The sequence below is a fragment of the Leishmania mexicana genome, chromosome 23, assembly GCF_000234665.1.
Source record: "Leishmania mexicana MHOM/GT/2001/U1103 complete genome, chromosome 23".
Classification (NCBI taxonomy): Eukaryota; Euglenozoa; class Kinetoplastea; order Trypanosomatida; family Trypanosomatidae; genus Leishmania; species Leishmania mexicana.
Window position 1 is genome coordinate 19,525 of NC_018327.1, and position 20,555 is coordinate 40,079.

The window sequence follows — 20,555 nt, forward strand, 5'->3', positions numbered from 1 at the left end:
AATGACAGCGCTGGCCGATGAAGTGAGGGGAAAGTACTCGCTGTCGCTGTCGTCTGACTACGTCGAGCGCTGCGTTCAGGCGAAGGCGTCGCTAACCTCCCTTGAGCTGTACCAGAAATCGCTTTGGGAGAATTTGCGCGATATCTGCGGCACGAGCCTCCTGCCCTACGGCATCGGCGCTCAGGTTTCTGCCACCCTTCCCAATGCTGTTGTCATGCAAATCAACGTGTCACGAGACGCGACGCAGCCGTTGCGGCCCTGCGCAGACATCTCTGATGAGGAGGCAATTCTCAATGCGGCCTTTCAGCGGAACTCCAGCAAAAGACTGCTGCGGTTGCAGCTGACTGACGGAAATATCGAGGTCCCAGCAGTGGAACTGTCTACCTTGCGTGTGTTTCATGGAATCCCAACTCCTGGTGAGAAGGTGCTGATTCACAAGGACGCCGAGGTGCGCAACGGCTGCATCATTTTGTCCGAAAGCAATGTCTCCCTGCTCGGTGGTGAGGTGCATCAGTTGAAGCAGGACTTCCTCGCTCACCGTCGCCGACTGGAGGCTGGCTACCAGACGAGCAACGGCCTTGATGGGGCGCCTCGTTTTGCTCCGCTGGAGGTGGGGCATCGCTGTCACAGTAGTGTGGTGCACAGCGGTGCCCCGGTTGACATGGGGTATCATGGCGTAGCTTTACCGTACCACGCGAACGAGCGTGGCGGTATGCACGGCAACCATTGTCACAGCGGTGGCGGTGGCGGCCGTGCTCAGCAAACAGGCGGGAACTATGGAGGGCATAGTAGTGGCGGCGATCACGGCAGAGGAGGACGGGGAGGTCGGGGCAGCGGCGGTGGTGACCGTTCTTACGGCGGCGATGGTTGGCGAGGTCATGGTAGGGGTGGTGGCCGAGATGGCAGGCGAGGTGGTGGTGGCAGCGTCGACTCCCGCGGGCGTGTTGGTGGTGCGTCGTACCACGTTGACACGGCAAACTTCCAAGCATCGGGGGAGAAGTTTCCAGAGATCAACGAGGCGAATTTTCCGCGGCTTGTATGAAGCGGAGCGCGGCTTGTCGCCATGAAGGTACATGTTGAGCGGAACGAAGGATACTACCCCAGGACTGGCGAGTCTGCGCCGTATCTTCGGCTTGCGTTGAAATGCCATTGCGGTGATGGCTGTCCGCATCAACACGAACGCGGAAGTGCACACAAAAAGTACAAACGGGAGCACTCGTACACGTGCGCGGAAAAGTATGCGAGTGACTGTGCGCCTACTCGGATCGGCGTGTAGCTGCGTGAAGACTGTACTTGAGGGAGAGTGGCGGTGGTGGCGTACAGCTCTTTTACATGACAGTGGCGGCTCCATCCCAGCTGCACAGCCTGGCGCGCGGTGACAATGCAGGGAACAGAGGAGGGTGGCTTCCCGCATACGTGTATCTGCAGAAACGTGTAGAGGATTTATGCCGCCTTCCATTTCGATCGCAGCTACATCTCCAAGTACTACTGCCCTCTTCCCGGTAAATGTGAGGGCGATACCGTGCAACAAGCCCATTCAACCCCGGCCGTTTTCGCTTCCGGTGAGGGGCCTTCCTGTCTCTGTGCTTTTACTCTGATCTCACATTTGTATCTCCACGTCTATTACGTCCTCTGTCGCAATTCTCAGTTGACGTTTTCTCACTTGCCGGTGAGACAGTGGAACAAAAAGGGCGACATCATCGCCTTCCCTTCCCCCCCCCACATACACACAGAAAAAACATCCAGACACACATACTTCCATCTTCCTTCAGTGCACAAGCCTGTCGCGTCAACGTCAGAGTTCTCTTGGAGCCGCTTTGTTCGCTTGGAATGCGCACCGGTGGTACTGAGGAAAAGCTCCACTGGCGCTAGGGTGCAGCGTGATGAGCACTGGGGGAGGCCAGCGCAATGCGCTCGTTGGTGCTTGCAACGACCACAAGTACGCAAATGTGGAGGCATTGCGGAAGTTAGTGTTGCTGGATTGCCGCTATGCATGGGTTGATCTGCCCTTTTCTACACCTTCAGGGCGCCACCAGATGCTTGCTCGCCAGCGCGGCGCCACCGGCGGCCCAAGTACACCAGAGAACGCGGACTTAGTGGCATTGTTGAGCTCTGACAGCATCCCGCAGTATATATGGCCAGCTGCCTATCCCATGTGCGAGTGGGTCAATTCTCACAGCGACATGTTTCAAGGCAAATGTGTGCTGGAACTCGGGTGTGGGGCTGGCGTTCTCGGGTTCACGGTCGCGCAGCATGCCAGACAGGTGGTGCTGACTGATTGCTCGCCCGTCTCCCTCGCCCTCGTGCTTGAGTCGGTCGCGCGAAACGGCTACTGCAATTGTGACGTGGCTGTCCTGCAGTGGGGAAGGGACGATCAGCTGGCGCAGATAAAGCTGGAGTGCGGCGTGGACTCTTTTGACATTGTCATAGGTAGCGACGTTTTCTACTTCAGCAGCACTCTCAAAGCCGGGCTTGCAACGGCACGCAGCGCTCTCATGCCACGGCACGACAATGATACGGTGTTTCTCTGCGGCAGTGTCGCGCGCTCTGACCGAATGGAGGCTGATCTCGAGGAAATGCCAGTAGAGGAAGGGTTTGTCCTTGCTGATTCAATCGTGATAGACCCGTTTCGGCTCTACGTTTGGAAGCTGTCCTCCTCACAGTAGTCCTTGCTTGTCGGCTCTTCGTGAATGAATGCTAACAGCGAACTCTGTGGCTTGTGGCAGCGAGCCACCTGCCCGTCGTCGAGGTCGTACACGGTGCAACGTAGAAAGTGGGGAAACACCGGCTAGACACCCTTTCCACCCTCACCGTGCTGTTTCACCTGGGGTGATTGGTGCCGCACTTTGTCGCTGCTTTTCATAGCCGTGCATGTGCGCGTAACATCGCGGGTGCTCTCTCAAGTCGGTTCGGCGTCGTGCCTACGGACACATTAAAGCCAGCACAGAAAGCGACGGTGCCGCTTCCCTACACATTGTGTCGTCCTCTCGCACAAGGAACGCTGCAGTCGTACGGATGGATGTAGGCATGGGCTGCTGCTCCAGTGCCTCCTCTACGTGTTCTGGTTTCGTGCTTGTGCACTTTTCATCGCTCATTGTTTTCTTTGGTATGTTTGTGTGTGCTGTTTTTTTCCTGCTCCATCGTATCATCGCATCTCTTTCCGCGCGTTGCACATGCGCCTCAGGGATCCCACGGGTAAACGTCTTCCGATCGTGCAGCGCTGTAGGGGAGGGGAGGAGAGGGGAGGGGGGCATTATGCTTTCCCAAATGCGTCAAGCTCACTCTCGCGGACGCAACGTAGATGTGAGCAGGCCCTCCCCCTACCCCAAAGGCACGCATTTAATCGCCGCCGGAGAGGGTGGTGGCGCGCATGTGGCCAGCCCTCACACCTCCAGGTGGTGTGGGATGAGCCGTGTGACGCAGAGACGAGGCCGAACTCTGCTGCAACTGTGTACGACTGCAGAGGTGAGGTGGCACATTATTAGCAACGCCTATCCTTCTTTAGAGATCTGCACAACGACTCAACCAAAATGGATGCTAGCTGCTGCTTTATTTCTGCTTTGGCAGCAGTGACGTTCCTCGGCATTGCCCTCTCTCCATCTTCCTTGCTCTGCAATTTCCCACTATTGCCTTTCCTCTCTGCTCGACGACATTGGTGCGCGGGGTCTCTACGACAACCGTGCATCTCAACCACACAATGAATGAACTTCTCTTTTCCCTTTGTGCAACCCGCCCCCCCTCCCCACCATACACACACGCGCACAACGCCGGACATAGTCAAGCGCACACGACTCTCCATCGGCGATTTTCCCTTTCTATCACTGTCTTTGTTTCTTGGGCTTCACACTCGGCTGCATTGTTTCAACGCCCACAGAGACAACTGAAGAAAGAGACATAGGTTTACCGTCTTTTATCTCCGTTCTCCGATCAAAAACACTATCACTGCATCTCGTTGAGTGTGTGTGTGTGGGAACCGTCTTCCTCCGTCTCGTCCCCTAGCACCAAGCAGCTCTTCTCTATCTCAACCGACAAGATGTCTGCATCCGATGGCCAGGGAATGCGGGCAGTGATTCTGGTCGGCGGCTTTGGCACTCGGCTCCGTCCGCTGACGCTGACGACGCCGAAACCCCTCGTCCCATTTTGCAACAAGCCGATGATCATTCACCAAATTGAGGCATTGAAGGCGGTCGGTGTGACCGAGGTGATTCTGGCTGTGGCGTACCGGCCGGAGGCGATGAAGGAGCAGATGGACGAGTGGTCACGGAAGCTTGGTGTTTCCTTCGTGTTCTCCGTCGAAGAGGATCCGCTCGGCACGGCCGGCCCGCTTGCCCTCGCGCGCGATATCCTGATGCAGGATGACAAGCCGTTTTTTGTACTCAACTCCGATGTCACTTGCATGTTTCCGTTGCAGGAGCTGTTGGACTTCCACAAGGCGCGCGGCGGCGAGGGCACCATCATGGTCTCGCAGGTGACGCAGTGGGAGAAGTACGGTGTCGTCGTCTACTCGCAGCAGAGTTACCAGATCGAGCGCTTTGTGGAGAAGCCGAGCAGTTTTCTTGGGGACCGAGTCAACGCCGGAATTTATATCTTCAACAAGAGCATCCTGGACCGCATTCCTCCCTGCCGAACGTCCATCGAGAAGGAGATCTTCCCTGCGATGGCTGCGGAGGGGGAGCTCTACGCATTCAACCTGGAGGGCTTCTGGATGGATGTTGGCCAGCCCAAGGACTACATCCTTGGCATGACCAAGTTCATTCCGTCTTTGCTTGATGGTGACCGGAAAACGGAGCAGTTGCACACGGAGGCCACGGAACACCAGCATGGCGGCCGCTTCACCGTGGTCGGCGCCTCTTTGATTGACCCTTCCGCAAAGATCGGCGATGGCGCCGTGATTGGCCCCTGCGCTTCGATTGGCGCCAACTGCGTTATTGGAGAGTCGTGCCGCATCGATAATGCTGCGATCTTGGAGAACTCCAAGGTCGGAAAGGGCACAATGGTGTCTCGCAGCATCGTGGGCTGGAACAACCGTATCGGCAGCTGGTGCCACATCGAGGACATATCTGTGCTCGGCGATGACGTGGAGGTCAAGGATGGCGTGGTTCTCATTGGCACCAAGGTCCTCCCCAACAAGGATGTCGGCGAGCACCACTTCCAGGCTGGGGTCATCATGTAATGCTGCATCGACGGGGGGGGCAAGCGCGGTGCTTCATGGTGCGCGGCAAATGCGTTTAGTGTACTTCTTTTTCGCCGGTGTGTGTAATCCGTTGGGTATCGTCTCCTGGGCGCCAAGGGACATCGGATCCACCGGTACTGGCACACACGCACATGCATTCACACGCGGTTACTTACACGCGCATGCTCAGCAGTGGCGGGTGAATGGGCGGAAAAAGGATGGTGGGGATGGTTCTGAATGCGGTCTGCACGTGATCGTTCGCGAGAGGACGACGAATGACTGTAAAGCGACGTGTCAGTGCAAGTGTAGCACCTATGTCACTCTCTCGGTAGTTCTTTTATCATCCTTTCCTCTCGTGTTTCTCATTCTGTTTGTTCTTCGGTTCTTGTCTCTCATTCCGCCCTTCCTTATTTTATCGCCCTGCTCAGGTGATGGGCATCATGAAAGACAAAATACATCCTAACCTACCTTTTTGGTCTGTCAACCCATCTCCCTTCTGTTTTTCTCTTCAAGCTTTCTCCGTCTCCTCCGTCTCCTCCGTCTCATCCCCTCACACACACACACACACACACACTTCTCGTTTCCCAGTCTGCTCTTCCGTTTTTTCCTGGTGTTTGCTCTTGTGTTGGTTTCCCTGTGCTACGGCTGTTGTCTTCGTTCCTTTCGCTTGCCTTTGCGTTCTTCTCCCATTGTCTCTGTTATTAGCAGTTAGATCTCTCTCTCTTGGAGAGACTGGAAACCCCCTTTTCTTTTCGAAATACTTGTATGTATGCACTTGCTTCAACCCGTGCTCGTTCGCTTCCGCCTCGACAGCGTCTGTCAAACTGCCAACCTATGCACCTCTCTATGGGTTTCCGTATGCGTGTGTGAGTGTGGGTTATGGCAATAGTAGAAAAGGACAAACGATGCCGCGCTAAGCAATGCCTGAGCGATGAAGCAAGCAGTCGGAGGAATAAAAGCGCACGCACGTTGCTTACAGTATCCGTATAGGAGCGAAGATGACATTGTTTCTCTACTTTCGGCGCTTCCCTTCTCGCTATCTTTTTTTGAGATGCCATGAAGGTGGCGCATACAGTCGCACACATGCGCGGATACGCAAACACGCACAAACCGTTTTCGGCATATCTACTCTTTAACAGGCGAATGTGTAAGTGTTTAGCATTGGTTGTGTGGCGTATCTGCTTGCTGCTACGCGTTCTTTGTGTGTGGAGGGGGGTGCGAATCGCACTACTCTTTTGGAAGCAAGATGCATGCAATCGAGCGGAAGATAAGAAGAAAAAAATAGTAGAAAAAAGATGTGCGGAGGCGACGAAAGGAGAGAAAAACAAACTTCCGAGAGCCAAAGGGCTGTTATCATACACGATGCCCTCGAGTGTTTCCTGCTCTCAGGAAAGTTCTCCATGAGTGTACATGTGCGCAGGTCGAAGGGTGATCCTGGTTGCATCGAGAACTTGCATTCGCTGAATTTATTTGATAGAGGAAAATACAGAGGCCGGAACGATACAACCGATCAAAGACCACGGCAAATGGACAACATAAAGGGAACATGTGAAGGGGTAAAGCCGGTTCCTTTCCACTCCACAGCGTGGTAGTCGACGGCCCACACCCTTTTCCATCCTCGCCCCTCCCCAACCACCACTCCTTCCTCGCCGTCGGTCTTTGCCCCCATCGCCGCTTTCTCCTTGATGTCTTCTCACCCCTTTTCCTCCAACTTCCTGCCTTCTACCGTGTTTCTTTCTCCGCCTCTCTCTGTCCCCACCTCACTTTCCCGAATCGGGGGGCGGGGGAGGCGCAGAGGAACAGAAATGAAAAAACACAAACGTACAGACGAGCGGCATAGGTAAAAAGAGTCGAAGGGATGACTGGGTGTTTGCGCGTGTTTCTGTGCTTCGAAGAATCGATGTGCTTCAGAAAACATACTTGAGGATGAAGGTGAGTAGGGACGAGGGCAGAGCGGCGGAGGATTCGATGAGTAAAGAGAAACTGTGAATATTGTGCGTGAGTGTTTGTGTGTATGGCTCAGGGAAGAGAGAGGCAGATGCTACCACAAGGGAGAAGCATGCAGCTCTCCCGTGTTTGATGTTTTCCTATTCTCAAATGCGCTTTTCCTTTTCTTGTTCTCTCCTCTTCTCTCCCTCACCGACTTCGTTCTCCGTTGCCTGCGTTTTTCTTCGGCTCCGTGTGTGTATGTCTCTCGCCCCCCGTCTCTCTCGGATGTGTATTTTTTGTTTTTCTTCGGCTTTACTTCACCATTTTTCTCTTTTTGCTGTTTTTGCGGTTCACTATTTTACTCCTTCGCTCTCTCCCCACCCATTGATTGTATCTCCGCCCGCCTTCCCTCTTTCTCTTCTTGCTCTGTCGCTCTGCATATGCCGTCGCGTATTGTTTGTCCATGTGGAGGCGGAGCCTCGCAGAGGAGTAGGCGATAACGCGTGCAGGCGCGTGCGTGACGCGCGTGTGTGTGTGCGTGCTTTTTGGGACAAGTTGATTGCTCTATAGCTTCTGGTTCAAGTGTGAGAGGAGACAAGCGCGGCATGCGACGAAAAAAACACCCACACACCCACACGGACAAAGGCCCAAGCCACATTCAAAGACGTGAAAATTTATCGAATAAGCCAAGGCCAAACGCTAAAGAATGATCCGAATGTGGCTGACGTGCTCGAATATCTCCTCCCCTTTATCAGAGGGGCAGGCACTCTCACCTGCGCGCGCCACAGCTCTCCTCGCTGTAGCGCTGGACTACTCTTAGAAGATCTGTGCCTGACTGTGCCGGAGGAGAGTGGTCTGCCGTGGGTCTCCGTCATGGTACCGTCGCGTCGTGTCGTTATCACGGCGGCAGCCATACCATGAGTGTCGACGTGCCCTACGAATGTCAGAAGATCTCCTCAATCTTTATTCCTGCATTCTTCCTGTCGCGTTCTTATCTCTCTGGCTGGGTTCTGTGACTTTCTCTACGCACGTTATCTTGATAACGGCGCGTCGCCCCTCGCCTGGCTATCGGTGTGTGCGTGTGTATGTGGGAACCACTGCTGGGGTTACATGGCAGCTTTGTGCGATGCAGTTGGAGCCTAACTTTGACCGGGTCTCATTCTCTCTGTGTCTCTCACTTGCAGCTTTTGATTTTTTTTCCTGGGGGCAGTCGGCATGGCTGTGAAGGGTGTTGCAGGCCCACCCCTCGTACCACAGGTGTAGCATGCAGCCATCCGGCAATTCCGAGCTGCAGCGGCTTTGGCTGGATGCGCGGTGCACCCCACCTACGGCGACGCAACACAATGACAGGGTGAACGCGTTTCTATCTGTGTTTGTCCCAACGTTCACTTCACGCAAGTCGCAAGCATTCCGGACTCTCTTCGGCGACGGCGCTGCTCTGGTAGGGCTGCTATGCAGAGACTTTGCTACTCTCGCGCGCCGGTCAACTGACGAGGACGCTACAGTGGTCCCAACTTTGGCGACACTCGAAACTGTGCGACTGTTCTCCCAGGCCTTGCGTCTTCTCATCAGCGATGACGCCCTTTCAAACACGGAGGTGGGACGGCTAACCAGCGCTTACGAGAGCCTTGGCAACTTCAACGTGGTCGCCCTAGCTCTCGTTCTTCACGACCGCCTCTTGCACGCAGTTCAAACACAAGAGAGGGATACTGCTGATTGGGGCGCGGTCGCCCAGACTGACGCCCGCCTCCTTCAGCTTGTCAGCGCCGTCGTGTCCTGCCGGCACAAGGAGCTGACGAGACGCTCGATGCTCGAGGCAATTCTTCCGGAGCGCGTTTCCAGCGTTGCTAGGACGGCAGTGACGTACTTCTCTGCGCCAGAGGAAGCCGGTGTCGAGGCCGCCGAGGCGAGCAGCAGTATTCTCCATCAGCAGCTCCCAAACGTACTGGACGCGGACACGGTGGTGGAGACGCTGAGGGTGATGGAGGGTGCACTGGTCTCGTTGCAGCGGCGCCCTTCCAGCTCAGCCGCTGCGGTTTGGTCTTTCAACTGCTTTGCTTACGCCCTAGAGAACATCATCTATGCCAAGCAACTTATCGGATTTTCGCCGGTAGAAAGCGTGAACTTCGACGTTATCACGGCAACTGTGCTGAACTTTGACAAGGAAGTCGGTGAGGACGGTATGCCCGCCCTACGTCGCGTGGTGGGGAGTCTGCGTGTGCTAGCGCTTGCAGAGCGGCCTGACGTGTCGAGCCGACACCCATCCAACACGTCTTTGCTGGGCAGCAGTTTTTTCCGGATCCTTCCCGCGACGGTCGGTAGAATGCAGCAGCGCATCGCGGACTCGTGGGGCACTGCTGAGCGGCGCGAGACGTCGCTAGGCGTTCACTGCGCCGGCGCCGTCGAATCGCTGGCGCGCCTGTTCGTTCTCAGCACGCAGACCCAGGTGACAGAGTTGTGTGGGCAGCAGATTTTTCAGCTTCTGCTCATGAGAGGTGTCTCGGCGGCGCTCTTAAAGTTCGTGCTGTCGATCTGCGCCGAGAGTGCTCCACGCTTTGAGGCTTCGAAGCTGTGCTCTCTGATGTCTTTCGTCGGCAAACTCCCGTGCACGGGTGAGGTTGGTGACTTCCTGAAAGCGATTCTGGATCATCTTCGCTGCGGACGGCTTTCTCTGCCGGAGCAGCGGCTGGCAGTGGTGGGCTTCTTTATTGATTGGTGCCCCAAGGCGAGCACGCACGCCGCCATGTCGCTGGCGCTTGGTGTGGTGCAGGCCTGCGTACACTGCCTGGCGCAGCTCGCAGCCGCCCCGCGCGCCGGTGGCTTGGAGGCGTTTGCGGAGCACTTCTCTGTCTTGGCGAAGGTCGTGCTGGGGTCGAAAGAGGCGGCGGAGTCGCTTATTAGCGACAACTGCTGTGCCTCTCTGCTGCAGGTGATGCTGGCATCGCTTGAGTTGGGGCAGCTACACACCGCCGTGCTGCTGCGCGACGCCTTTGTGGGGCTGGTGATGAAAACGAATCTCTTTTGCGATGTTCTTCTCGAGCAAATCGCGTCTGCCACAGATGCGGACGCGTGGACATCGATGGCGACTCCGCTTCTTTCCACGCTAGTGCTGCTGCTACACTCCTGCGGTCGGTACAACCGAGCGTCTTTGCCGCACAACTGCATCGAACTCTGCCTCTCTCTCATGCAGGATGTCGAGAGCCACAGTCAGCGCCCGCCGATCGATCGCCACCTGCTCGGGTGCTGTCTCAGCTTGTTGCTGACGCTCGTCAACTACAGTGATGTGTGGGAACTGGTGGAGCGCACGGTTGGCACGCTGCCGGCCAACGGCGACCACATTCAGAGCATGATAGATCTTTGCACAGGGGTGCTGCGCTCCAGCGAGAGTCTGGCCATGGCCGAACGGTACTTTACCGAGCCGGCTGAGTCGAAGGAGCGGTGGTCGGCGCCGTGTTTTGTGCACTTTGGCCCGTTTGCCGTGATGGAGGAGCCGTATATTGAAATGCTCTACCCAGTGAAGCTGCTGGTCCACATGGTGGATACTATGCTCACGGACCAGCACGCCGATGCAGCGAGCGGGATGGAGGCGACGGAGTACCTGATGCTGCACTCCGGCGTGACAGTGCCGAATTCGTACGTGGCGGACTTCATTGCACGCTGGGACCGCTTCACGTGGATTCGATGCGTGTCGAACGTGCACGATCCGCAGCTTCTGCCGCTGTTCTTCACACGCGCCACGACGTTAGCCACCGTCCAGAAGTGTCAGCGTGTGTGGCTGGAGGCGCTTACCGAAAGTGTCGCCACCGGAAAAGAGTCGCTCCACTACAACGACTACATTCACCTTGGCGAGGGCGGCGGTGCCAAGGGGGTCGTGACATCCCCTGGTGTTGTGTGGCCGCCGTTGGATGCGTATACTGCTGCGATGTGGGTCTACATGGATCCCGTGTCCTCCTCAGGCCGACATGAGGGGCGTGTGGTGCTGTGGCAGCTAGAATGGGACGCGATGGGGCGACACGTGTGCTTATCCCTCGTGGCGCATATCCAGCGCAAGTGCTGCTTGTATAGATGCGACTTTGACGGTGAAGTGACGGTGGTCGAGATGCCCGCGCTGCCGGAGCAGCGGTGGGTTCATGTGGTCACATCGCATGCCCGCGGCACGATGTTTGCGTCGCAGCTGAAAATGTACTTTGATGGGGTGGAGGTGGCTTGCAAAGGGTGCCGTTACCCCGCCGGAGGGCTGCAGACGGCTGCCGCCGTGGCCACATCCCTCCCGTCCCTGCTGAGCCGCGAGGTGGAAGTCACTATCGGATCCCCGCAAGACACCCCAAGCACCCAAGCAACCTTGCGTCTCATCAGTTTTCAGCTCTACGGGTGCGGTGCCTCACTGCGGCAGATTAGTTCCCTTTACGCAATGGGGCCCTATCCGTCTAGCCAAGTGTGGGACAGTGCAGGACAGCAGGTGTACGACCTGCACGCACCGTGCCTCTGCGACGAGGTCGTGCGGACTGTGGAGGCGTCTCTGCAGAGCGCTTCACTGGAGTCGATGCTGCGGGAGGAGTGCGTGGTACTCTCCTTTCCTCCCACGATGGTCCTTGTGCAGGTGCACGCGTTTGCCATGGAGCAGATCGACACATCGTTTGGATACTTAAACAACAAGCAGTGGGCATTCCGAAACCTCGCTGAGCCGGCCATGTCGGTGCTGTGCCTTCACGGGTACTACCGTCCTCCGCGCGACAGCCGCACCACCAGCGTTGACGCGCTTCTGTGTAACGGAGCCTTTTACGAGTGGATGCGGTGGATGCGGTGCGTCTCCGCTGGTGTGCTCGACGCAGAGCGAGAGAGGGACTCTGCGGCGGGGACAGACAATTCTGGTGCCTCGTCGGAGGGAACAGGAGCAGGCTTCGCAGCGGTGCAGCAGACGGCGTGCAGGATGCTGCGCGTGCTGAATCTAATCAAAAAGACGGACATGCTTCCGCTGAGCTGGCACCGGTTCATGGTGCAGTTTGCCGAACACGCCACCTGCCACCCGCCGCTATACCTGCATCACGCCACCGCCGTCAGACAACTCCTGCAGTTGTGCATGCAAACGATACGCTACCGCGACAAGGACGGACATGCCGTGGATGGGCAGCTGCTGTCGAACCTGGTGCCGCTGGAACGCATCTTTTTTAACTGGCGCCTGCTCTCAAATCTACCAGATGACTCCTGGATGGCGATTATGACGACGTTGCGGCAGTTGGTGTCGCCGTCGAACGCGTTGGCTGGGTTCAACACAACACGCCTTCTCAGGGCGGACTTCGTCAACGGCTTTGTGTTCGGTCTTCTGCGGGAGTACGTGGCGTTCCCGCGGCTCGTGATGGCGGTGGAACTGGTGAAGTATGTGTTGCTCACCAGCCAGGCGACGGAGGAGCTGATGGAGCGAGTTTTGATGGCGGCAGTGCTCACCGTGTCAGGCCCGTGCCAAGACGGAGCGAGCAGCACGGTGGAGAGCCACCTGGGCAGCAAGTTGGCCACCACGTCGCGTGTGTACCTCGTGCTGGCGCGGAACATGCTTCTTCGCTGCCTCAACGAGGTGCTGGAGATGACGTTGAATGACGGCAACGGCGCCTTTCTCGCCACGTTCGTCTCGGTTGTGCCGGACTGGTGGTTCACGGCGATGCTCTCGGGCAGTTCCCATCCCGTCACCGCGATACTGACGCTGCGGCTCTTTGTGCTTTGCTCTCTGAACGCGAAGCCTTTCCGTGAAGCGTGCTCGGCGACAAAGGTGGAGTGCATCTCGAGGGCGATGGAGCCGCACTGCCACCAACGTGAGCTGATGGACGTCCTCGTGCAGGGTTACATGGGCCACTTGTGGGCGCCGAGCTCGTCCCATGCAGGCTATAGCACAGCGGGATGGTGTGGCAAAACAGAACTGGAGGGGCTGCTGGTGCTTATCCTGCACCTTCTCAAGGCCCACTGCCAGCTGCTGCTGCGCGGCACCCCCGTGGCGTCGGAGGAAGTGACAGTTCGCGGTTACTTCAGTGCTGCAGCCGCTGAGGCCACCAGTGCTGTTGCAGGCAATACCTCACCATCAGCTGGCCGTTGGAGACGTGTTCGACTCGCACTTGCAGCGGTGCGCCGCCTGAAAAAAGTTGCCAGCGCAAAGAAGGGGGCGAAGGCTGGCGGTTCTGTGGCGTGCTCTGAGGCGTTTGCGCAGTACACCGCCCCTATCGACACTCTCAAGCGCTTGGTGTGCGAGGTGCTTGATTGGCTCACCCAGTCCTACCATCTCTCGAGAGCGCTCAGCAAGTCCCTCTACCAGAGCAACAACTCGGCCAACTTGTGTGATTTTCTCATGTGGCCGGTGCTCGTGGCGGTGTGCTCGAAGGAGCTGATCGGTGCGCAGCCGAGGGCAAGCGTCGAGTTGCCGAGCAGAGCTCGTACGAAGGAAGACGACGACACGGCAGCGGCCAGCAGCGGGGCTTCTACCGACGTGGACGAGGAGGAAGAGGAGGAGCAATGGGAGGTGCTGCCAGACCCCACGACGTATGAGGCGCGCAGCTTCGGTTTGGACTCGATGGGCCCAGCGGAGGGAATGGAGAAGATGTACGACGCGTGCATGATGTTCTTCCTCACGCATGCCGGGTCACGGGCGTCGAACACCAGCTTTCTCACCATTGCGGGAGGCCGCACGACCATGAGCAAGTACGTGCTGTCTCTTCACCGCGCGCTGTCGGCAGAGGTCAAGGGCGCCGGCAACCATGCTGAGGACGCTCGAAAGGCGTTCCTCTGCTTTGTGTGGCTCAAGGCGTCGGAGCAGGCGGTTGGCGGCGCGTCCGACGGCAGCGCTGCGGCGGTGAAGCGCAACGCCATCGAGCTTGGCAAGTACATGCTGGACCGCCTTGTCAGCGGAGGCGCCGTTCCGCCGGCGGCGATCGCAGCCTTCTACCGATTTTTGCTGGCTAGGTTGGAGTGTGACGCCATCGTGGTGAAGAGTGTGCGCACGGCGCTGTTTGAGTGGTTCATGTACGTGACGAGTGCCTCCTTTTACAAGCTAGACGCTTCCAAGGTTGGTGTAGTTGTGGACATGGCCTACAGCTGCGCTGACATGCTCCTCTCTTACCCGATGCCGGCGATGGAGCTGCTGAAGGTCGTCGTTGGCAGGCTGCTTCAGGTGACGGTGTGCCTGTGGAACAGCATCGTCGACGACAGCCACCCCGCCATTCGAAAAATGGCAGTGGTGTGGAAGGCAGTGCTGTGCGCGAATGAAAAGAACACCTTTGTGGCCTCCCTCTTTGTGTGCGGTTCACCGGCGGTGGACACATTCCACGGCGGCTTCGATCTACTGCTGCCACCCATCGCGTCTCCAGAGGCGTTTACGATTTGGATGCGGCAGCACCGCGCCGAGGTTGCGCAGCTGCTTCAGTCTTATATTGGACTCTCGTACGCCTTCGTCATGGCAAACGGCGGCGAGCACCTGCGGCTGATCACGCGCCACACGACCTCCTCCCTCGCCGAGTGGGACCGGCGCCGACGTCATGTGGCAGCCATGGTGGCTGCGCACTGGCAGCTGTGGAAGGACACCTTTCTGACGGCTACCTTTGTCGACCCGGCACTTCTCGCGTGCACTGTGAGCCGGTACCCGTACTACTATGTTTTCAACGGCGGTGGCGCCGCTGTCGATGCCGAGGATGCTGTGTGCTGCGAGTGGTCGATGAATGACAACGGAACTGTTGGTCAAACTCGCCGCTACGTGACGGAGAACGTGGACGAGGTTGCCAGTGACCCGCTCAGCTTTTACATCCGCTACGCGCCGCCTGTATGCTTGCCTCTGCGGCGGCAGGAAGCGCAAAGTTCAGCGTTGATGCTGCGCCCCAACGCTCGCGCGGTGGTGGAAAAGGTGGCCGGCCATGGATCGAGCGGTTCGATTGTGTTTGTGAGCAACGCCTACCTTGTGCTGGGCACGGAGAGCTATATCAGCACCTGCATTCTTACGCGGCAAGAGCTGCTTGTGGTTACCTGCAGCGTGGTCACGCCGGCAGGCGATTTTTTTGCGGAGCAGGTGCGAGTGCACACCGCCTCGCAGCATTCCCACGCCAAGCCGTCTCTACTGCAGCAGGCCTTTCGGCTCTTCATTTCGGGACAAGGCAAAGGTAGCGGGAGTACATCGTCGCAGGCCGCCTTCCGCTACTCGCAGTACTACCGCCAGTTGCAAACCGAATCTGCGAAGGGAAGCAACGCACTGGTGTGGCGGTTCCCACTCGGCAGTATCACATCCGTACATCAGCGCCTCTTTCAGCACCTCTCGGCCGGGCTGGAGGTGGTGCTGGAGTCAGGCAAGTGCGTCTTTCTCGTACTATTGGATGACGAGCTGTCCTTCTCAAAGGCGACCCGTGACAGGCTCTTCGCATATTTCGACAGCGACACCGACCCTCTCATGTCCGGCATCGCTGCACACTCGATGAGCGAGAAGCTGGCAAAGTTGGGCATCTGGACGCGGCGGTGGGTGCGGCGGGAGTGCAGCAACTACATGTACCTGCGCGTTTTAAACGACGCGGCGTCGCGGACGACGGCGAACCTAGGCCAGTATCCGGTGATGCCGTGGGTTCTGAGTCGATACACGGAAAGCACGCTCGACCTTGGGGATGCCAGCGCTTACCGCGATCTCACCAAGCCAGTAGGGGCGCTGGATGAGTTGAAGGCAAAACAGCTGCAGGCGCGCTACGCGGAGTGGATCGCTTGCGACCCAGTGGCGGACCAGCCGTACCACTACGGCACGCATTACAGCACCGCCGCTATTGTGCTGTACTACCTCATTCGCCTACAGCCGTTCACGTCTCGCGCCATTCGCTTCCAGGGCGGCAGGCTGGACATTGCCGACCGGCTGTTTCACAGCGTCGCAGAGGCGTGGGCAAACGGCAGTGGGCGCAGCAGGGGGGATGTCAAGGAGCTCATTCCCGAGTTCTTTCGCGTTTCCGATTTCCTGGAAAACCGTAACGATGTGTGCCTCGGCACCCGCAGCGACGGCGCTGCGCTGGGCGATGTTGTGCTGCCACCGTGGTGTGGTGGGAGCGCTGTGCGGTTTGTGTATATGAATGCGCTGTCTCTCGAGAGCGAAACCGTGAGCCAACAGCTGCACCGGTGGATCGACCTTATCTTTGGCTGCAAGCAGGTCGGGCAAGGGGCCGTGGAGGCGATCAACGTGTTCAGTCCTCTGTCGTACAAGGAGGGAGTGGTTCGTGCTATAAACCACGCCGCCACGGAGGAGGAGCGCAAGTCGATTGTCGCTTCTGCCGACAACTTCGGCCAGACGCCGCTTCAGCTGTTCAGTAAAGACGGACACCCGGCCCGTAAAGATGCGCAGCGGGTGCGCACTACACAAGCGTGCATGTTGGAGGCCGTGACGGACATCATGTCACGACCGTGCTTGAGTGCGCAGGTCGTGGGAAAGACCGAAGGCGGCATCTCAACAGTTTTCGTTGCCGATGACACGCTTTTTCTATGCGACAGATTGAGTGCCGTTGGCTCGGCAAAGCCGCTGCTCCTCTTCACCTACGATCGAGACGTAGACAACATTGCCTGCACCGCGGCACGAGGGGACCGCGTGTTGGCGACGATACAGAAGGTGCGATCGTCGGGCAGCGGCTGCGTCCGTTGCCTGTGCGCCTCTGTGCGTGGCAGTGTCGTGTGCGTGGGCACAGACTCTGGAAAGGTGATCGTGTACAGTCGCGAGAGTTGTCGGCATCGCTTCTTCATTGTCGCCGTGCTGGACTCCACTATTGCTGCAGTGCTACTTGAGGGAGGCCCGGTGTCGAGTCTGCACCTCTTCGACGAAGGCAACTTGCTAGTGGCGTACGAGCGGGTGTCGGCGGTGTCTGGCTGGCATCTCTCTGCCTTATCCACCACCTTCACCTTCGCCGCGTCCTTTGCCACCCAAGCCGACAGCACTGCCGTGAAGGCCATTTCCACGGACAGCCACACGGGCCTGTACTACGCCGCCAAAGCAAACTCCCTTGTCATATTCTCTGCCTCTGGTGTGATGCTCACACAGCTGAAGATGGACGCACTCCTCATGTCGGCCGCTCCCGAGTACGCGGCGCGGATAGGCGACTCGTGCATCACAGCGCTGCTGTTCGCGAACTGCTCCTCCTTCGCGTTCACGAATCTGGTCCTCATGGGGCATTTCAACGGCACAGTTTCCCTGTGGTGCGTGGCGGCTTCCCAGACCATTACAGGCGAGACACCGTCTTCCGAGGCGCCGCTCTGGTCTTTCCGGTTTCTGCACCAGGTTGCCTTTGATGCCCCCATCACGTGCCTCGCGGCGTCTGCCGAGGAGCTCAGCTTTGTGGTGGGGCTCGCTAACCATACTGCACACTACATGTCGTTTCCCACATCGCAGCTCGACAGCCCATAGCACTGACAACTTCAGTCACACGTATGCAACGAACTGAGGGACACATGTACACTAGGTCCCTGAGGGGACGCCTTTTCAGAACAATTTCACCAGCGCGGAAGAGCTGGCCGCCTCCCTCCCCTACTATCTCTTCAGAACACGCGCTTCTGCTGCCCTCCAGGTCTCACAGGGTGCTATCCCCCGCAAGTCATTCTCCAATCGCCGCCCTTCGCAAGGGGTTCATGGGCGCTCACATCACTCTCTCCCTCGCTTCGAAACAGACGAGAAGCAACAAGCACCCGAACGCGATGGCCAGTCTATTCCTCCAGGACAAATCCATGACCTGGCGAGAGCAGACGCAGGGCCTGAACTAACAGCGTGCTGAACTGCTTGTAAAACTGCAAGCACCTCCCTCCCCACCCCCTTGCAGCAGTCGCGGGACGTGATGATTGCCGCAAGAACGATAGTGCATTTTCGCACAGCCCCTCTGTTGACTAGGATTCCGTCCACGTAAGTGGCTGACGAGTCTTAAGGATACGGCGACGCACCACGTACACGGCTTCCTTCACTCTTGGTATCTCACCGTTCACCACCCCGTCTCCGTCTTCCCTTCACTCACTCCATGACCTCCTTCAGCCTCCCTCCACAGACAAGGTACGGTATGCCCTCGGTATCCTTTAACCATTTCCACATGGTACCACTAGAAGTTGACTAAGCAGTGCATGTGCACAAGCCCGTTTCACAGGCTCAGACAGGCTCCCCAGTATTACCAACACCAGCGCTACACAAGCGCGACGTGCCTTTTCTGCGCATACTGAACAGCAACACTACCGTCATGGTTTCCTCCACTGGAAGGTGCTGGTGTGCGATGGGGTTCGAATGCGCTGGCCGAAACCGGTTTGCCCTAGCGTGGGAAACGCCCCAAAGATCCGCTGGTGGTGCTGGTGCTGGTGCGTGCGCGGCTGTGATTCTAATGAAACGTCTTTGCTACACGCGATGTGCGCTGCGGCGTGCGAGATGACCTTACTGTTTCCAATCTCCAACCAAGATCAATGAGCTGCGGCTGTTGCGCGCGCGCCGGGCTTCGCGTGCTTGGTGGCACACCGGGCTCTGCCCAGAAACGTGTCCGTGTATGTGTGTGTGTGTGTGTGTGTGCGGCGCATGATTACGACCAAGGACATCTGAGTCAAAACCACTGTCGGAACCCAACGACTGTCGATTGTGTCCCCCGTGTCTGAGCTGTCGCTGCGCGCGTTGCGCACTCCCCCGGCCCTGCTCCCCTCGTCTGCGAGCACCGCCTCGCTGCTGCGCGTGAATGATGATGCGTGTATTCTGCAATGCGGACTTCGCTGACGAGGAGCAATACGACTACTATGACTATTGGCATCTGACGCTGTGGGCTGCGGCGTGCGTGATGTGCGTGTGCGTGATTGCTCGGCGACCTGCTGCGCTGCTGGCGCGCTGGCGAGGAAGGACCAAACGATCGTTCGCGGTGAAGCGGTGCCGCGCACGCGGGACAGTCCTGTGAGAGATGGTGCCGCCTGGGGTGCGCTGTGCTGGTGTGCGATGGGGTTCGAATGCGCTGGCCGAAACCGGTTTGCCCTAGCGTGGGAAACGCCCCAAAGATCCGCTGGTGGTGCTGGTGCTGGTGCGTGCGCGGCTGTGATTCTAATGAAACGTCTTTGCTACACGCGATGTGCGCTGCGGCGTGCGAGATGACCTTACTGTTTCCAATCTCCAACCAAGATCAATGAGCTGCGGCTGTTGCGCGCGCGCCGGGCTTCGCGTGCTTGGTGGCACACCGGGCTCTGCCCAGAAACGTGTCCGTGTATGTGTGTGTGTGTTTGTGTGTGTGCGGCGCATGATTACGACCAAGGACATCTGAGTCAAAACCACTGTCGGAACCCAACGACTGTCGATTGTGTCCCCCGTGTCTGAGCTGTCGCTGCGCGCGTTGCGCACTCCCCCGGCCCTGCTCCCCTCGTCTGCGAGCACCGCCTCGCTGCTGCGCGTGAATGATGATGCGTGTATTCTGCAATGCGGACTTCGCTGACGAGGAGCAATACGACTACTATGACTATTGGCATCTGACGCTGTGGGCTGCGGCGTGCGTGATGTGCGTGTGCGTGATTGCTCGGCGACCTGCTGCGCTGCTGGCGCGCTGGCGAGGAAGGACCAAACGATCGTTCGCGGTGAAGCGGTGCCGCGCACGCGGGACAGTCCTGTGAGAGATGGTGCCGCCTGGGGTGCGCTGTGCTGGTGTGCGATGGGGTTCGAATGCGCTGGCCGAAACCGGTTTGCCCTAGCGTGGGAAACGCCCCAAAGATCCGCTGGTGGTGCTGGTGCTGGTGCGTGCGCGGCTGTGATTCTAATGAAACGTCTTTGCTACACGCGATGTGCGCTGCGGCGTGCGAGATGACCTTACTGTTTCCAATCTCCAACCAAGATCAATGAGCTGCGGCTGTTGCGCGCGCGCCGGGCTTCGCGTGCTTGGTGGCACACCGGGCTCTGCCCAGAAACGTGTCCGTGTATGTGTGTGTGTGTGTGTGTGTGCGGCGCATGATTACGACCAAGGACATCTGAGTCAAAACCACTGTCGGAACCCAACGACTGTCGATTGCGTCCCCCGTGTCTGAGCTGTCGCTGCGCGCGTTGCGCACTCCCCCGGCCCTGCTCCCCTCGTCTGCGAGCACCGCCTCGCTGCTGCGCGTGAATGATGATGCGTGTATTCTGCAATGCGGACTTCGCTGACGAGGAGCAATACGACTACTATGACTATTGGCATCTGACGCTGTGGGCTGCGGCATGCGTGCTCTGTGGCTATGTGGTGATACTCTGTTCTGTTAAAGGTTGAGAAAGGAAAAGCTTTCAATGTCTGAGGGAATGTGAAGACTGGTCGCCTTTTGGGGGAGAGCGGGGAAGTGTGTCCGCTCTTACTCTGGATTTGGGCTCTTCTCTTGTGGTCACATTAGCGGCAACTATGTTTTTCGGAAGTGGCGATGACAGGGCGTTCGTCGAGTTGTGTCTGCCTCGATGGTAAAGCTCGCGTGCCGCATCTCCACGCCACCTCGAGTCGCGCAT

The 20,555-nt window shown here is 58.0% G+C and overlaps 4 protein-coding genes across 4 annotated transcripts; all 4 read left to right on the forward strand.

Moving 5' to 3' along the window:
* Position 1: 1 nt before the first annotated feature.
* LMXM_23_0090 (conserved hypothetical protein) lies at positions 2 to 1,042 on the forward strand (the record flags this gene model as incomplete). The annotated part of the gene is made up of 1 exon (XM_003875582.1): positions 2 to 1,042. The coding sequence occupies one exon, from the start codon at positions 2 to 4 to the stop codon at positions 1,040 to 1,042; it is 1,041 nt and encodes a 346-aa protein (XP_003875631.1).
* An 841-nt stretch (positions 1,043 to 1,883) lies between these two features.
* On the forward strand, positions 1,884 to 2,666 carry LMXM_23_0100 (hypothetical protein, unknown function; the record flags this gene model as incomplete). The annotated part of the gene is made up of 1 exon (XM_003875583.1): positions 1,884 to 2,666. One exon carries the CDS (start codon positions 1,884 to 1,886, stop codon positions 2,664 to 2,666), a length of 783 nt encoding a protein of 260 aa, XP_003875632.1.
* Positions 2,667 to 4,033: 1,367 nt separating this feature from the next.
* On the forward strand, positions 4,034 to 5,173 carry LMXM_23_0110 (mannose-1-phosphate guanyltransferase; the record flags this gene model as incomplete). Its single annotated transcript, XM_003875584.1, has 1 exon — positions 4,034 to 5,173. The coding sequence occupies one exon, from the start codon at positions 4,034 to 4,036 to the stop codon at positions 5,171 to 5,173; it is 1,140 nt and encodes a 379-aa protein (XP_003875633.1).
* Positions 5,174 to 8,909: 3,736 nt separating this feature from the next.
* Positions 8,910 to 17,495, forward strand: LMXM_23_0120 (conserved hypothetical protein; the record flags this gene model as incomplete). Its single annotated transcript, XM_003875585.1, has 1 exon — positions 8,910 to 17,495. The coding sequence occupies one exon, from the start codon at positions 8,910 to 8,912 to the stop codon at positions 17,493 to 17,495; it is 8,586 nt and encodes a 2,861-aa protein (XP_003875634.1).
* Positions 17,496 to 20,555: the final 3,060 nt, after the last annotated feature.